Below are 16,204 nucleotides of genomic sequence, written 5' to 3'. Positions count from 1 at the left end.
CTGTTTCAAGGATGCTGATTCAAGGTGAGACATTGGTTGAGATGTCAGGTTTCTTACTGAAGCATGAACTCAGATCTTCCCCTTTCATCCCAGGACTTTAACATCTAGTCCTTTGTTTCCAAACCATTTTAAGATGCAGAGCCTTAATGGGGAGTCAATACTGGTATACTAGGTCCTCCTCCACCTAACTACCTCAGGAGGACCTAGGTTTTACTAACAAAGGCTTCCCTGACTACCTGCCCATCATCAATAATTAATTCAAGTTAATCTGGTTGTGGCTTAATTACAGCAAAGTCTCAGATTCCATTTTGGGTAATAGTTGCAAGTAGAAAACAAACCCCAACTCAATAATGATAAAATGTCATAAAACTGATTTTCAATCCATTGTATTTTCCACCCATCACTAACCATATCCCAGTAGAGGAGGCTGATCTGTGGTTGAAGTACTATTCTTTCAGGCTGTCAAAATGATCAAATAGAGAGATAATGAGTGGAAAACATGGGACTGCCCTGGACTAAACAGAATGGGAGCAAGCAGAGAGTTCTTTATCCTTTCAATTCAGGGAATACACAATGCCTACCTTCTTGCCTTCTCCATATATAAGTGGAAACTTCAGGTCGTCATCCTCAATGGTTTTGTATGCCCTGTGTGTGTGGGGAATAAACAACATTAAAAAAAGAAGAGGTTTGCAATCAATTAGTGACCCACTGCCCTGACACAGGTGGCTAGGTACTCAATTTTCCTAGAGATTCCATCCTTTTACCATACTGCCAATCTCCTTTGCTATATGGAAATGTTTTATCTACAGATTTGTGCTGGTGTGTTTAAAAAAAAAATGGACAAGCTGGAAAATGCCAAGTATTTAAATGTGAAACAAAGCTATTTTGCTGCAGAAAATAAATGACTATATTGAAATTAGCCACAGGTTTCTGTTCAAAGCATTAGGTTTTCAGGAAATATAAAATTACAAAAACTAAGAATTGGCTGCCTGCTATTAATCTGAAACTGTGAGAGTGCATAGGTGGATGGAGTGTGAAATGGTTCCAATTTCCAGTTCAGGGGCTGTTTACACAAAAGTAAGCTTCCCTTCTTGGTGGTTTGAGAATGGATATGTAGAGTATACCTGACCTTGAAAACAATGGAAGGAAAGAGAAGAGCATTTATTAAGTGTTTACTATGTTCAGAGGATTGTGGTAGGTGCTGAGGATAGAAACAGAAAAACTGACAGTTTCTCCTCTCAAAGAACTCATATTCTGATTAGGGCAGACAACACACCTAGAAGGGCACAGCAGCAGTGCTGAAGGAAAGGACCTAGAGTCTAAAAGGGCATAAAAGCAGAGTAAATAATGAGGTTTGGTGGTACTTTGGGAGCAATGGGAGGGTAGCTAGATGTTAAAGCCTAGTGATTTATTTCTCTTAATGGAAGGACTATAGATTGTAACTCCCTCCTTTTTTTTTTTAAACCCTCACCTTCTGTCTTAGAATCAATACTGTGTATTGGTTCCAAGGCAGAAGAGTGGTTAAGGGCTAGGCAATGGGGGCTAAGTGACTTGCCCAGGGCCACACAGCTATGAAGTATCTGAGGCCAGATTTGAACCCAGTGAGCTACCTAGCAACCCGTGACCCCTACTTTTTAAAGTGATATAATGGGTAATATTCCCGAGGACTGGAATGCAGTGGAGTTCTGCTTTTTTATAGTAGGGGAGGTAAACAGAGTGGAGGGAATGTCAGTCTTTCCTACCAACAGTGTGTTGTTTCCAGTGTCTGGTAGGAACTGCATAATAGAGATTACTGTGGTAGAAGATTACCCACAGCCTATTTCTGCTGGGCCCTCATTGGGATCTGGGCTGTGGGGGGCCTGAGGTAGGTCCTCAGTGGGCTCTGGCCTGATTGAGACATTAGAGATTTGAATAAATTGTTTTGGCTTGTAATAATTCTGAAAGATATTGGATGGAAAGAAAAGCAAGTTTATATCTCAATGGTGGTAGGTTTTAGTTAGAAGGATGTTGAACTTGGACTCAGTCCCAGCTCTACCACTGGTGGTGATGATGTTGGGAAAGTTACCTACTCTCTGGGCCTTATTTCTCATCTGAGGCTCAAAGCTAAAGAGAATAATAATGTTTGCATGCCCTATCTCAGAGCTGGTGCAAGGATCAAGGGAGGGAACGCATATAAAGTTCTCTGCAAGTGCAAAAGTGTCAATTCCTCATGAGTTGTCATCATCATTCCTAGATGCCATCTTTCCCGCATCTGAGACAAGGAAAAAAGAAAACCATTCTTTGGTTTTCAAAAATACAACTTTAAAGGAGGAGTTCAGAGAGCTATCTAGAACTGAGGTATGCATGCTTTCAGAGACTTACAACAACTGAAAATACCTTCAGTATAAGAAAGGTCTGATGGATAAACAATTGGAGTAAAAGTCAAGAGATGAGAATCCTTTAAGTTTCAATCAGTAAATGATTGGCCAAATGACTTGGTCAAAAGTTTTTCTTTCTATAAAATGGAGACACGACTGCTTCAAAGAAATGCTGGGAAGGCCAATTAAGTAATGAATTAAGTTAGCAAACTAGCCTCTTGGCCTAATTTCTTTATTTTCAAAAATCATTAAATTATTCTATCAAGTAAATGGCAAAAAGGTATTGTCTGACATTCCAAACTCTACTACCACCATCATTAACATCACTATCAGCATCATCACCAGTTGATTTTATATGGCATTTTATAGTTTGCAAAGTGTTTTACAGACATCTCATTTAATCTAGTGGGAAGAAAAGAATGGTTAATCTAGAGGTGACCTGGGATTCAGATTTGAGGAGGGTCTCCATGACCACGCACAACTGAAAACAGTCTACACAGAGCTTAAGTTGGGAAAATCTACACATCAGAAACTGGCGAAAAAAGTGCTACGATATGATGATTCATCAAGATTCTAATCTAGCCCTCCTTCTGCCTCTCCACTCATCAGCTCCTATAGGTTTAATGGTCATTTCTTTGTTAATGAATTCCAGATCTATAATCCAGCCCCGGTCACTCTTCAGAGCATTGGTCCTTAAGCATTATCAGTTGCCTATTGAACATTTCAAATCGGATATCCTAGAAACATCTCAAACTCACCACATTCAAAATAAAATTTATTATCCTTTCCTCCCAAACCACCACTCTTTTAATCTTCCCAATTTCTGTCAAAGGCACCATTATTCTACCAGTCATCCAGGTTTCTCCTTGGAGCAACATTTGTAGAGACAGGTCTGCCAATGTTGCCACTGATACCAGTCATTAATAACTTCCAGCAGTGTGCCCTAGGGAGGAAATTCAAGGAGATATGTGCCAGGCAAGTCACACCTCTGCCACAACTTGACCAATATCTTCCCTCAGACTATAGTGGAAGCTTCCAGTATCCTCTGCCCAAGAATCCCAGGAATATCCAAACCTACTAGGCTACTGGACCTGCTTCTTACTTAGTCTCTAGTACCATTTGTTATGGTTTTGTAGCCCACGGCTCCTTGGCAACTATAGCTCCTGAAGAACCAGAAAAGAAAGTTCTTACCATCAAAGTCTTTGGCATTGTTGAATTACTCGACATTAGAAAAAGATATTTTTACCAATGGAAAATACCCTAAAGATGATACACTGTTAAGTGATTCAGCATCAGAAAAAAATATAGCTTTATCAGTGAAAATGGTCTTTCTTGTTACCGTATTCTCTGAGCCACTGGGCTTTTCTGTTTGACTTGTGGCTTGAATCCTCCTATTGAATATATATCGTCCCCCCATTAGAAGATGAGCTCCTTGGGCACAAGAACTCTGAGAATTCCATACCTTGGCACAGTGCTTAGTACATGGTAAGTACATCATAAGTACTGAATAAATTCTTCATTCATTAATACTCAAAAGTAAACTCCCATCAGCTATTATGATGACTTCACAATGTGTCCTGGAGGGCAAGCAAGTTTATTATTCTACCAAAGGAGGTATTACAGGTCATCTTGTCTAACACCTTAACCAATGTCCCATTATTATCTCTAGCACCTAGCACATTTTATGGCACATAGTAAGCACACACAATGATGCTTGCTAACTGTTTTTCCTTGTTGACTGTGCCATCTAACAACGGAACAGATTCCATTTTCAGACAGTTCTGGTTATTAAAAGTTTTTCCTTACATGGAGCTGAAATTGTAACTGCCACCCATTTGCCCTTTTTCCTATCTAGAATCACATAGGGCAATTTTTACCCAAGTGGACAGTTCTTCAATATTTCTCTATTTAGCCTTCATGAACTTTCAGTTCTCCAACATTGTGGGAGTCCACCTCTAAGGAGAGCCCTCTAAGATGTAATTCTAGTACTCCATATAGGTTTTGAACCCAAGAATACAATGCAGGCTCTTGCTCCCCCCTCCACATATCTAATAATACACAGCTCAAGATATTTCAGTATTTCACTGCTATACATGACAACTTCTGTCGATATAGACCACAAATCATATGTGATTTAGTTGATGGTCTCCATGAGTTGCTGTAGGCAAAAATCCATCATCAACTGGTTGCTAAGTTTTGAGGATGTTCCTCTGCCTTGAACTTAGTTTGGCTGTACTTCATTCAATATATCATTATAGCATGTGCTCAGCTAGTACAACCTTAGAAAATGACTTCTCTAAGTTCCCCATTTTAGAGGAAATTTGGGGGAATTTTTTCCTATCCAAAAAAGAGCTGCTATGAACATTTTTGTACATATGGGACTATGTCTCTTTCTTTGATCTTTTTTGGGGATTGGAACCCTAGCCACTCTCAGAATGGAGACCTGGTCCCAAGGTTTATTCATTCAAATGAAATGTTATTAGATTTATGAGAGGCAAGGTAGTGTAGTCACTGGAGAAGCAGGGCCAGCAAGACCTGAGTTTAAGTCAAGCCACTGATGCATACTGCAAGTCATTTAGCATCTCTTAGCTTTAAGGACCTTTCTAGAATTCCAAGTTGTAGAGAAAGTGCTGACCTACACTGGGAGATGATAGTTTCCTCATATGGGAGTTCCCTATACTAATGAAACTAACAGGTCTAATTCCTATCCTCTATCTCTGTTTTATCAAAAATTTAACATGGAAGACCAGGGCAACTTACTAACACTGCTTAGCAATGATTTAAGGTTAATTTCAATGCATTTGCTAACCATTTTTCAGTCATTCACTAAGTCCTCATTAGCATTCTTTGTTTATTCATTTATTTTAATTTACTTTTCCTCTCACATGGATCTAATTAGTGTGATGTTGTGTGTCTTTTAATCCTCTGGTTCTGCTTTTTCCTTTTTGTACTATTTCACTAGTTTCCAGGTTTCTGTGTATTCCTTTTTCTTGCTCATCCAATGGCATACCAGTATTCCATTAGATTAATATACCATCAATTATTTAACTATCTCCTTATTGCTGGGCAATTGCTGGTGTTTCTGTGATTACATATGAAGCTACTCAACAAGTCTTTGAAGAGATGGCTCTCTGTTTTTATTTTATTTTTATATTTCCTCTTATTAGAGGAATATAATTTTTTGTAATAATTCTGGGATTGGGAGCAGCTAGGTGGCACAGTAGATAGAGAGTAAGGCATGGAATTAAGGGTATCTGGGTTCAAATCTATTCTCAAGACACTTCCTAGCTGTTTGACTTTGGGCAAGTCACTTAACCTCATTTGTCTAGCCCTTGCCCTTCTGTCTTAGAGATGTTTAAAGTAAGGGTTTAAAAATGTATTATTTATTTTATTAATAAAAAATAGGATTTCTGAGAGTTTGAATGAATTTCCAGGCTATACAGTCAGGAGGAATTAGTCAAATTAATTTACTCAACCTTCAACTATCCTGTGTAGGACACAGACACACACACAGAGATATACTCCCGACTGGTATTGTTAAATAACAATAAATATGAGGCTATTTGTTTGTATCAGTGATTTACTGCTGTGAATCTAGAGAAGAGAGCCAACAATTGAAGGCTGGGCTAGGTGGTCAATTAAGTCTTCCAAGAGTACATGAACTTTGGCTGGGTCTTGAAGGGTGGGAATGATTTGGATAAATGGATCATCTGGCAGCCCAAGTGAAGAAGATATCATGAGCATTGCTACTGAAGAGGCTTGGTCCATTCGGTAACAGGAGGAGACTGGCTTTACTGGAGCAGAGTAACTTGGAATGATGTTAAGAATGAGAAATAGGAGAACTGGGTTTAAGGTCCAGTTTTGACAAATGCTAGTTCTGTGATTTGGGGCAAATTTCTTCAAATGGGTGGTACAATGAGTAGAAAGCTGAATCTGGAGTCAGGAAGGCCAACGTTTCAATCTGGTCCTGGGCTCTTATTAGCTGTGTAACCCTGGGCAAATAATTTAAGCTAGCTGTCTCAGTTTCCTAATCTATAAAATGGGGCTAATATAGTTGCATTGAAGGGTTGTTGTGAGGCTCAGATGAGTTATTTGTAGAATGCTTTGCAAACCTTAATACAGAATATAAATGCTAGCTCTTAGCAATGTTACTATTATTTATGGCTCATGTACAATAAGGTAGGTACTTAAATACTAGACGGCATTTAAGTTCCTGCCTAATTCAAGTAGTAGATAGCTTTGCAAAGCTGTGCTAGGGAGTAGTGGGAAATAAGGTTACATAAGCAGGCTGAAGAGGTCAGGGGATGGAGATCCTGGAAAGTCAGGCAAAGGAATTTGGACTTAACATAGCAGACAATGGCAAGTGATTACCAGTTTAAGGATTGGAAAATGCTTTGAGTCACAGAGAAAGGCCAAAGGTAGTTTTAATGGTCCTGAAATTTCATGAAAACTCCATTCTGAATAAACTCCTAACCCAGGTGAAGCAAATTAAGTCTCAGAGCACAGCAGAACTTCTAGAACACTAATGTGATGTTACTTTATTTTGAAAAATGGGAATTTCTACTGGTAAGTTCACATGTAAAAACAAGCTAATTACCAACATCAAATATTACATCTTAGCCTCTGTTTCCTTTTTAAGTGGGATGATTAAAAAAACATGGAAAATAATACTCTGTCATTATATATATATATGTATATATATATATATATTAATAAGCCTTTCAGCTATTACTCATCTCAGTGAATCAATATTCAATATGGAGCAAGGGTGAATGAGTGGGGAAAAAGTCCAACATATTTGTTCCCAGAGAATTCTTGGGCTGGTATCACCCAAGCAACATCATTTTTTGTGAGTTCTTGAGTCCCAAGGCTCCCTTTTTTAACTTTTGTTTTTTTTTTTAATAAAACTCATAAAATTTTAGTCAGTTGCCTTAGTTGGACAAGAGGGAGGGAAGCCAATGGATGGTCCATATGCTCCACCGGTTATCTAACTGTCTCTATAATATTAAGAGACTCAAAAATGTTGGATGGTTCTCTACTGTGAATTTAGGGGAAAGCATGGATGAGAGTTGCGTGCAAATGGTCAGAGAAAATAACCACCACTGATGAAACTACAGAACTACTAGTGTATAAGCAAACCTGGGCATGGCATTGCACTCTAGGATCAATGTTGCTTAAAACATTCAGTGATCAATACTAACATCTTGAGAGAAGTCTGGGCAAACAGCTCAGTGCATAAAACTACGACTTAAGCCACACTCTGTTGGCTTGGTTTCTTGTGGCTTCTGGCCTTCCTGGTTATCTAATTGCCCAGAACTGTCCAAGCTTGTGGTGTTGTGGCCCCTTCTACTTGGTGGATGAGCCATGGCCACAGGAGCCATTACCCCTTGATGGACTGACCAGTTCAGTAGGAAGAAGAAGTTAACTGCCTCTACCTGTGCTATGGCAAAGTAAACCTCTTAACTGTTGACTGATCTGCAAGTGTCTCATTTTGTCCTGATATTAAACCGAAGTCAGGTGAGACAGGGCTAATGCAGTCGTTTTTTCTTCTTAGCTGCACTTTTAAAAGTAAAGAGCTGACTCTCTTTTCTCTTCCACACTACAGTCCTTCAAATATTTGGAAAAGCTATCTTGTCCTCATGAAAATTCTTCTTTTGCTCGTTTCCTTTAGGCATTGCTCATGTAACATGGTTTAATCATCCTGGTTACTCTCTTCTGGAAACTGTCAGTGGTCTACTCCCATCGCCATGTAACTTACTTCTTTTATTTCTTACCCAAATATCTTCCATTGTGTTAACAGCATGGCTGCTAAGATAGCTAAGGCAATCACAAGTTGCATTATGTGAATTTTAGATTTACTCCACCCTGATTAGTCTAATAAAATGGGAATGTCTATACCCCTACTTAAGGATTAAGTGTTGAGAAGGATGGCCTATGACAGACATGTGCTAGAAAATGACAAATCAGAAACAACTGATAGACCCCCTGGGCTGTCCTAAGTCAAGCTTAAGCTACCATTGGTACATGTGAGATGCAGGAAGTGATGTAAAAAACAGTCTATATATTTTGCGTCACTTCCTCTCTCTCGGGGCTCTTTTTCAAGGTGAGGTTGCTCTGGCTCTGATGGCGGAGAGGTGGCTGGTGGCAGCGTGCTGGGCATCTTGGCATCTTGGCATGGCTGCAGCTATTGTCCAGGTTTGGTGGTGAGCAACCTTAATACAATACTGGGAGAAGCTTAGTACTACTAAGAACTACACTGTAGTTCAGGTGAGGTGTCTTCCCTGAGCTCTCTCGGAGTTTAGGCTGATTCCTTTTTCCTTTACCTTTCCTAAAACACCATCCTCCTAGGAGGCTCTTAATCTCAGAGGAGGCCTCATGATTGGAAGGTCTCTGAACTCCCCATTGGCTCAGGCTAGGCTGGAGAAATCCTATACCCTTTTCCTTCTCTTTTCTTCTTAATTCCTTCCCTCTATATTAATTAAATCACCATAAAATTCCCAAACTGACTTGAGTATTTTTATTGAGATTTGAATTAATCTCTGCCAACCAATTAAATTTATATTTCAGTGAAAACCCCCTAAATTTACCCCTTACAGTCAAGATAAGTATATGATTTAGATCATGGGAGATAATCCTCTACCTAGTAACCCTAGTAAGAACACATTGGGAACTACAGTGACTATAGTCAAGAATGGCAACAACCAGGAAGGGTGGTCCCGATGGTGAATGGATTGGAAATCATATTGGTTATTTGTCCTTCATTTTCAAAGAGGACCAATGACATTGTGGGGTGCTGTCTTAACTTGTAAGTGAATACTTATCAAAGTCCAGTGGCAGGATGACAGGGAATGCCCTGGGATGCAGCAGACAATCTTGTTGTCTTTGATGTCTGACCAAGCTCCAAATTCTCCATGACACCAGTTTCCTCTGCTTTCATAGTTGTGGGAACAAATTGGTTCTCATCTGCCCATTCTCTTGGGCATGCTCAAGATAGACATGCCCCATATTCACTGACAGTTTTGAAGCCTATCAATTACCCTTACCTTGCTAAGCTGGTTTTATTGGGGTGTGTCTGCTGTGTCTGCTATAGCTTTTGGGGGCCACAGGTGAGAGCTGAATGAGAGGTGGACATCAAAGGTGAATGAACAGCAAGTCCTCACACCAGAGGTGTTAGTCCTCCCTGAAAATTCTCCACACACTTGGAAATTATATAAGAAATAGTCAAAGGAATCATGGATGTTAGCATGTAGGAATGGGTGAATGAGGTTTTTGTTCTGTGTGTGTGTGTGTGTGTGTGTGTGTGTGAGAGAGAGAGAGAGAGAGAGAGAGAGAGAGAGAGAGAGAGAGAGAGAGAAAGAGAGAGAGAGAGAGAGAGAGAGAGAGAGAGAGAGAAAGAGAGAGAGAGAGAGAGAGAGAGAGAGAGAGAGAGAGAGAGAGAGAGAGAGAGAGAGAGAGAGAGAGAGAGAGAAAGAAAGAGAGAAGGGGGGAGAGACAGAGAGGAGAAAGAGGGAGAAGGGGGGGAAGAGGGAGACAGAAAGAGAAAGGGGGAGAAAGAGGAGAGAGAAAAAGAGAGGAGAGAAGAGAGAAAGAGGAGAGAGAAAAAAGAAAGACCAGAAAGAGGGAAAAGAGAGGAGAGAAAGACACAGAGAGAGAATATTACCATCTCCAAAGAGGCATAATGTAAAGGGAGTTCAGGAGTCAAAGGATCTAGATTTGAATTCTCAGTTCAGCGATTCACTCTGTGCATTTAACCTCTCTCAATCCTGATCTATATTACTCCAGAGGGAAAAACCAGAACCAATGGGTAGATGTTAGAGGAAAAGAGCTTTTAGCTCACTCTAAGGAAACACTTTCTCTCAGAGCACTCTGAAAATGGAACAGTCTGTCTTACCAAGTTTTGATCTGTAATAAAGAGATAATCTGAGGAGATATTTCTAGCTGTAATAACTGAGATACTCTGGCAGTGACTAGAGAGATACTAGGGGAAACCTGTGGGTGCCTAGTTGTAATGGAGATAGAGATACTTCTGAGAGATAGAGAGATATTACTAGAAGGGATACTCTGGGGTTGCTTATTGATCACTACTTATGACTAATAGATCAAGATATTTCCTACCCTCCACCCTTCATCTCCCAGGCTTCCACCCACTCCCTTCTGCCTCCCTTCCCCTCCCCCCTGTTAGTCAGCCACCTTTCTATGTAACTCAAAGGTGAACTGTGAGGTTTAGAGAAGATACTCTTGTTCTCTTTCTCAAGTAAGGAGGTTTATTGGGGAGAACAAGGATGGTAGATGAGGTGAGTGGGATTAGGTTTTCCGTAATCTATAATGAGGGTTAGGAGGATTTTAGGAAATGTCAGTCCTGTCACAGCTGTGACACAAGTCTGTCAAGATGGGAGGACAACTGTTTAATCTTCCTTCTTCCTTCAAACTCAAATCTCAAATATACAATCAGTTCTTCACACTCTAAGCCACCAATAAAAGTTAATTTCTTCTCAGCCTAGCTCCAGAAGCCCTCCCAAGGGTCCTTCAGCTTAGGACGGAAGCTAACATTGATCCAGTTCAGAGCTTCTTCCCTCTTCAGCCTGGCTTGACTCCCCACCTGACTTTCCTGGGAACATTCTATTTGGAATGTTCACCTTGATTGACAGATGATGTCCTCAGCTTTCTGTCTTGCATGCATGAAATTTATTCTTCCTTCATGCCTCTTCCACAGATCCCAGGGAGTGTTCAAACAGAGCCTAGACAGTCACTTGGGAAGGGAATCATAAACTAAATTCCAGCATGGTAGAGTACAAAAAGTCCATTAGCCTCGGCAATGAGAGTCTGGGATTTGAATCCTACTTCTTCAATGGATGATCAGGCAAGAATGGAGATGATACAACCTTTCAAAGCTTCCGTTCCTAACATGTAATTATATTTTCACTAGACTCTCTCAAAGGGACACTGTGAGAAAGATCTGATAGAAGCTTTAAAGTGCTGTTCCCTTCTTGACATTTACAGTGCTGTGATACTGGTTTGGCCCTGTCCTTTCACCTGATATCTTCCTACAGCAGAAAAGTTACAAGAGTTTGGCCTGCCCAGAGCTGAAGGATGGAGAGATAACTCATAGCAGACACACCATAGGTCTCAAACATCAAGCAAGTATTTTAGGTTCTTGTAATTATTAATTAAAAAAAACTATTTTTTTTCAATGAACAAAAATCTCACCTTCTTACTTCCCTATCCCCAATGGGGAAAAAACAACAACAAAAAACCTTCAAAATATACAGAGTATACAAATATAGAGTATACAAAGTATACAAGAGTATACAAAATATACAACAAATTCCCTCCTTGGCTATATCCAGTATATACCTCAGCCTATACATCAAGTCCATCATCTCATAAGGAGTGGGGCAGGATGGGGCCTCTAGAATCATGGCTGGTCACGGTGTTGATTAGAGTTCTTCTTTCTTTCAAGCTATTTGTCTTTACTATATGGTTATCATATAAATTGTTTACTGGTTCCTCTGATTCTTTTTTTTTAACTTTATCTTCCATCTAAGAATCAGTACTGAGCATTGGTTCTAAGGCAAAAGAGCAGTAATGGTTAGGCAATGGAGTTAAGCAACTTGCTCAGGGTCACCTGACTAGGAAGTTGTCTGAGGTCACATTTGAACCCAGGACCCTTCCATCATTAGGCCTGGCTCTCAATCCCCTAAGCCACAGAGCTGCACCCTCCTCTAATTATTCTTTGCATCAGAGTATGTAAGTCTTCCCAGGTTTTTCTGAAAGCATCCCTTTTCATTTTTTTAAAAAGAATTTAAGTTTATTTATTTATTGAATTAATTTAGAATACATTTCCATGGTGAAACCATCCCTTTTCAGCATTTCTTATGGTGCAGTAGCATTCCAATACATCCATATACCATAATGTGTTCCACCATTCCCTGGGCAACACCAAAGCTAAATTACTGATTAAATTCGGTGAGGCTCCTTACTACCACCTTCCAGGGAGAGAATGAATGGAGGCTAAGCAAGAGATTGCTTCTTCTCCTTCAACTCTGCCAAACAGCACACGTCCAGAAGACTCAACCAGGCAACTAAGTAAAAGTAAGAGCACTGCTATTTATGGGACAGCCCCAGTAGGGAGGACCACTGTTTTACTTCCTTAAGGGAATGTAAGCCGACTGTGTATCTTGTTAGATCTGGTCTCATTTAATTAGCAACAAATAACAACGGCTCATCTTCATATGGCATTTCCCAGTTTCTGTAAATGCTTTCTTTGCTATAAGGTAAAGTGGGGCCGTTGTTAACATTAGATTAACTGGAATTTGAATCCAGGTCTCTTGAGATTCAAACTAATAAAGTAGGTAGCTTCTCTAAATGTCTGCTTAAAAGGGACTCATTTCCTAAATTCAAAAGTTGTGATCCAAAGGAGATTAGGAACCTCAACATGCTGGAGATGGGTAGACTGTATAAGATGCATAGTCTGGGGTATGAACCTGGACCAAGCTGCAAGCAGCCAGGTAGGTCAAGAGGAGATAGAATTCAATTATAAACTAGCACCAGCCCCCAACAAGTTGAGAAATACATAGCTCATGGCTGTTCTGTGTAACATGCCCTCAGCAGGTACTGGGGCTTATTATCATCTCTCATCATTCTCATTTGGGGAAGATGCACGATACCAGTGCAACAGACCTTTAGTCTTCAATTCATATGGCATGGGTAAGCTTCCATCATGAACTTACCTGACTGCCATTTAAACTGGTTCTCTTCACAGAGACTCAGGAATATATATTAGTCAACAAAAGGGCACAAAAAATCCAATGTAATCTAAATCAAATCTGAATGGCTTAGGGGAGCACAGGCTGGAGATCTCTTCATCAGGCTTTGATGATGGGTATATATGCTCGAGAACAACATGCCCCACGCTTGTCTAGTGGAATTCTACTGTACTTAAGTACCCGCATACAAACAAAATGCTCATGTACACAGTTTAGGAAAAGAGCCTTAAAATAACTTAAACTGAACTTTGAAATTATATATATATATATATATATATATATATATATATATATATATATATATATATACACACACATACACACACACACCTTAAAACAGGGAGCAAACTAGTGCAATCTCCAAATATAGAAACAACGAAATTTCTAAATGATGGTGAGGGGAAAAAATGTCAATTTTGAAGGAATTTGAAAGCTTTGGGAATGACTCCTACATTCCATTATCTGTTTCACGCACATTAGCACTTAGAAGATTCATGTGCTATGATCAATACCATTTAAACTCCCCTGATGGATATGACTCTCATGTCCACAGACTATGGAAAGCCTAATGGTGAAAAGTGTTTTATATTCTTGAGTGATTTCCCTCTTCTTGGGTGGGAAAATGTGAGTTACAATGACCCTGGACCTTTCCCCAAGCCAAGTCATTAGGGATAATTGGTTGGCCCATCAAAAAAGCAAAAAACAAAACTCCTATGGTTTAAGCACACATAATATGAAAGGCTGAAGGCAACTGAGGACAAAGGGAGATCCTGGGTGCAGTCTCAAGCTAATCTAGCTAATACAGATGTATGCATGAGTTTGGGCATCTGCTAGGCATTTGCTGTATACAAAAGTATGGCATTACAGGATATTCAGGTGGAAGGATGTGATTAGATCATTTCTGGCTGAGAGGTGACGTGGTTGCTACTAATTTTCCACTAGAAGGCAAAGAAGGTCCTAGGAACAAAGAGGTGTTGAAGGCTTCTCCAGTTGGCTTTGCAAAGAAGGAAGAGTGCTCATTTACTTGCCTGCTGCCCAAGGTCTTTCAACAGTCTGGCTCCCTTCCATGTCTAAGTGAATCATGGGGCAGCTGGGTGGCACAGTGGAAAAGAATACTGGGTTCAGATACATCCTCAGACACTAATTGTGTGACCCTGGGCAAGTCACTTAACCCCTGACTGGAGAAAGAAATGCCAATCTGGCATTTTTGCCAAGAAAACCCTATGGTCCAGGTTATGGAAACTGAACAGGGATGAACAACAACTAATTAGGATCATAATATCACAGATATAGAGCTCAAAGGGATCTCAGAGATCACCTAGTCCAACTGCCACATTTTATGGATGAGAAAAATGGGGCCCAATGAAGTAGTAGTAATAAACATCAGATGAGCTTAGCATAATGCCATTTGCAGAAGAATGCTTATTTATGAATCAGTGTAAATCCATGGCCCAGTGCCCCATATTTCAAATTTTGGCTTAGTATACGCACAGAATCCTCTCTAAGAAATGTCTAAATACAGCTCATGTCCAAATCCCTTGACATAAGATCCTATATGAGCATTAATGTTAAAAAATACATATACTGAATGTTCTATTGTTCAGCTGTTTCCAGTCATGCCCAACTCTTCATGGCCCTATTTGGAATTTTCTTTTGGAGTAGTTTGCCATTTCCTTCTCCAGTTCATTTTACAGGTGAAGAAACTGAGACCAACAGGGTTAAATGATTTGCTCAGGGTCACACAGCTAATAAGTTTCTGAGGCCAGATTTGAACTGTGCCTCTATGTTCACTATGCCACTTAGCAACAGAAAACCCAGAATTCTTCGTTGCCAAAGAACAAGAGATAACTCTGGTGAATCCCATCTTCCATTCTGAGACTTAGATTCCATTCAGAATAGACATGACTTTGAAGCTGCTTATTGATCAGGGAACTAATCTCAAAAGTCAGTTTGGTTATTTTTTGTTCTCTACCCTTTCCTAAAGATATCTCAAAATTTGCCATCTGCCATAAAATTTGTTAGCCTTTTCTCTGAATCCACAGCTCTTCCTAACCTCCTTGTTTCTACCAATACCAATATCACTCTTCCAGTTCTTGGATTCAAAACCTAGGAATCATCCAATGACATTTCATCTTCCCTCACCCATCACATGCAAGCAGTTCCCAAGACCTGTCAACTCTACCCTCCCAACATTCACCATGCCATCTCCTTTCCTCTGCTCACATGACAGTCACTCTTCCTTAGGATCTTATTATTACCTTTCCTTTAAATTATTTCAACAGCCTAACAGGATCTCTACAGTCAGACTATTCCTTCAACAATCTATCCTCTACCTGTTTACCAAACATCTAGGACCACTGCCCTCCCCTGTCTCAAGAAGCATACATGCTATTTCAATCGCTCAGACTGACACTGGGTATAAAGAACAACCCTGCCATTGATGTCTCCAGCTCAGATGGAGGGCTTTCAGCCACTTAGAATAGTCACAGATGCAGTATTATTATCTCTAGGAAAACAACGACAAAAAAGAGCGACTGGTCCCAAAGTCCAGTCTCCTGGGTTCATGAATTGTGGCTTATATCAGAACTAGTCCAAGAATGGTGTGGGGGGTATGGCCTTCAAGGAGAACAGACAGAGGACCAGATCTTAGGACATTCTGCCTTCCTCAGGCAGTTAGTCAATAAACACTTAGTAAGCTTGTACAATGTGCCAGGGCTGGTGCTAAGCTTTCCTCATGAAGAATCTTACTGTAGCTCATCTTATCACAATTGCACTCCCACAGGCCATGATAGAGGGCAAAGAAGCACCAAATGACCAACAAGGGGAGAGAAGTAACCCTTAATCTACCTCTTCTAATTATTAGTTCCAGTCTGCCTGGAATGCTTTGCTGCTTTAACTGTCTGATGGTGGTTTTTTCTAATAATATCTGTGGGGGCAAGGAGGGCAGGAGAGGAAAAAGGAGGAAAAAGAAAAGGAGGAAGAGAAAGTGGAAGAATGAGGAAGAGGAGGAAGGAGGAAAAGGAGGAAGGATGGAGAGAAGATGGAGGAATGAGGAGGAAGAGGAGGAGGAAGGAGGAAAAG

The 16,204-nt window shown here is 40.2% G+C and overlaps 1 protein-coding gene across 2 annotated transcripts in view; it reads right to left on the bottom strand.

The window, feature by feature from the left end:
* PPM1H (protein phosphatase, Mg2+/Mn2+ dependent 1H) overlaps window positions 1-16,204 on the bottom strand; it is a 345,181-nt gene that overhangs the window by 60,793 nt on the left and 268,184 nt on the right. For both annotated transcript variants that reach the window (XM_056797680.1, XM_016425600.2), the window contains exon 7: window positions 582-645. In XM_056797680.1, coding sequence (XP_056653658.1) covers window positions 582-645 — 64 coding nt within the window. The remainder of the gene's footprint in view (window positions 1-581; window positions 646-16,204) is intronic.

This window comes from Monodelphis domestica, chromosome 5 (assembly GCF_027887165.1).
Source record: "Monodelphis domestica isolate mMonDom1 chromosome 5, mMonDom1.pri, whole genome shotgun sequence".
Lineage (NCBI taxonomy): Eukaryota > Metazoa > Chordata > Mammalia > Didelphimorphia > Didelphidae > Monodelphis > Monodelphis domestica.
The sequence above is the reverse complement of the archived record's forward strand: the minus strand, read 5'-3'. Positions and strand labels throughout refer to the sequence as shown.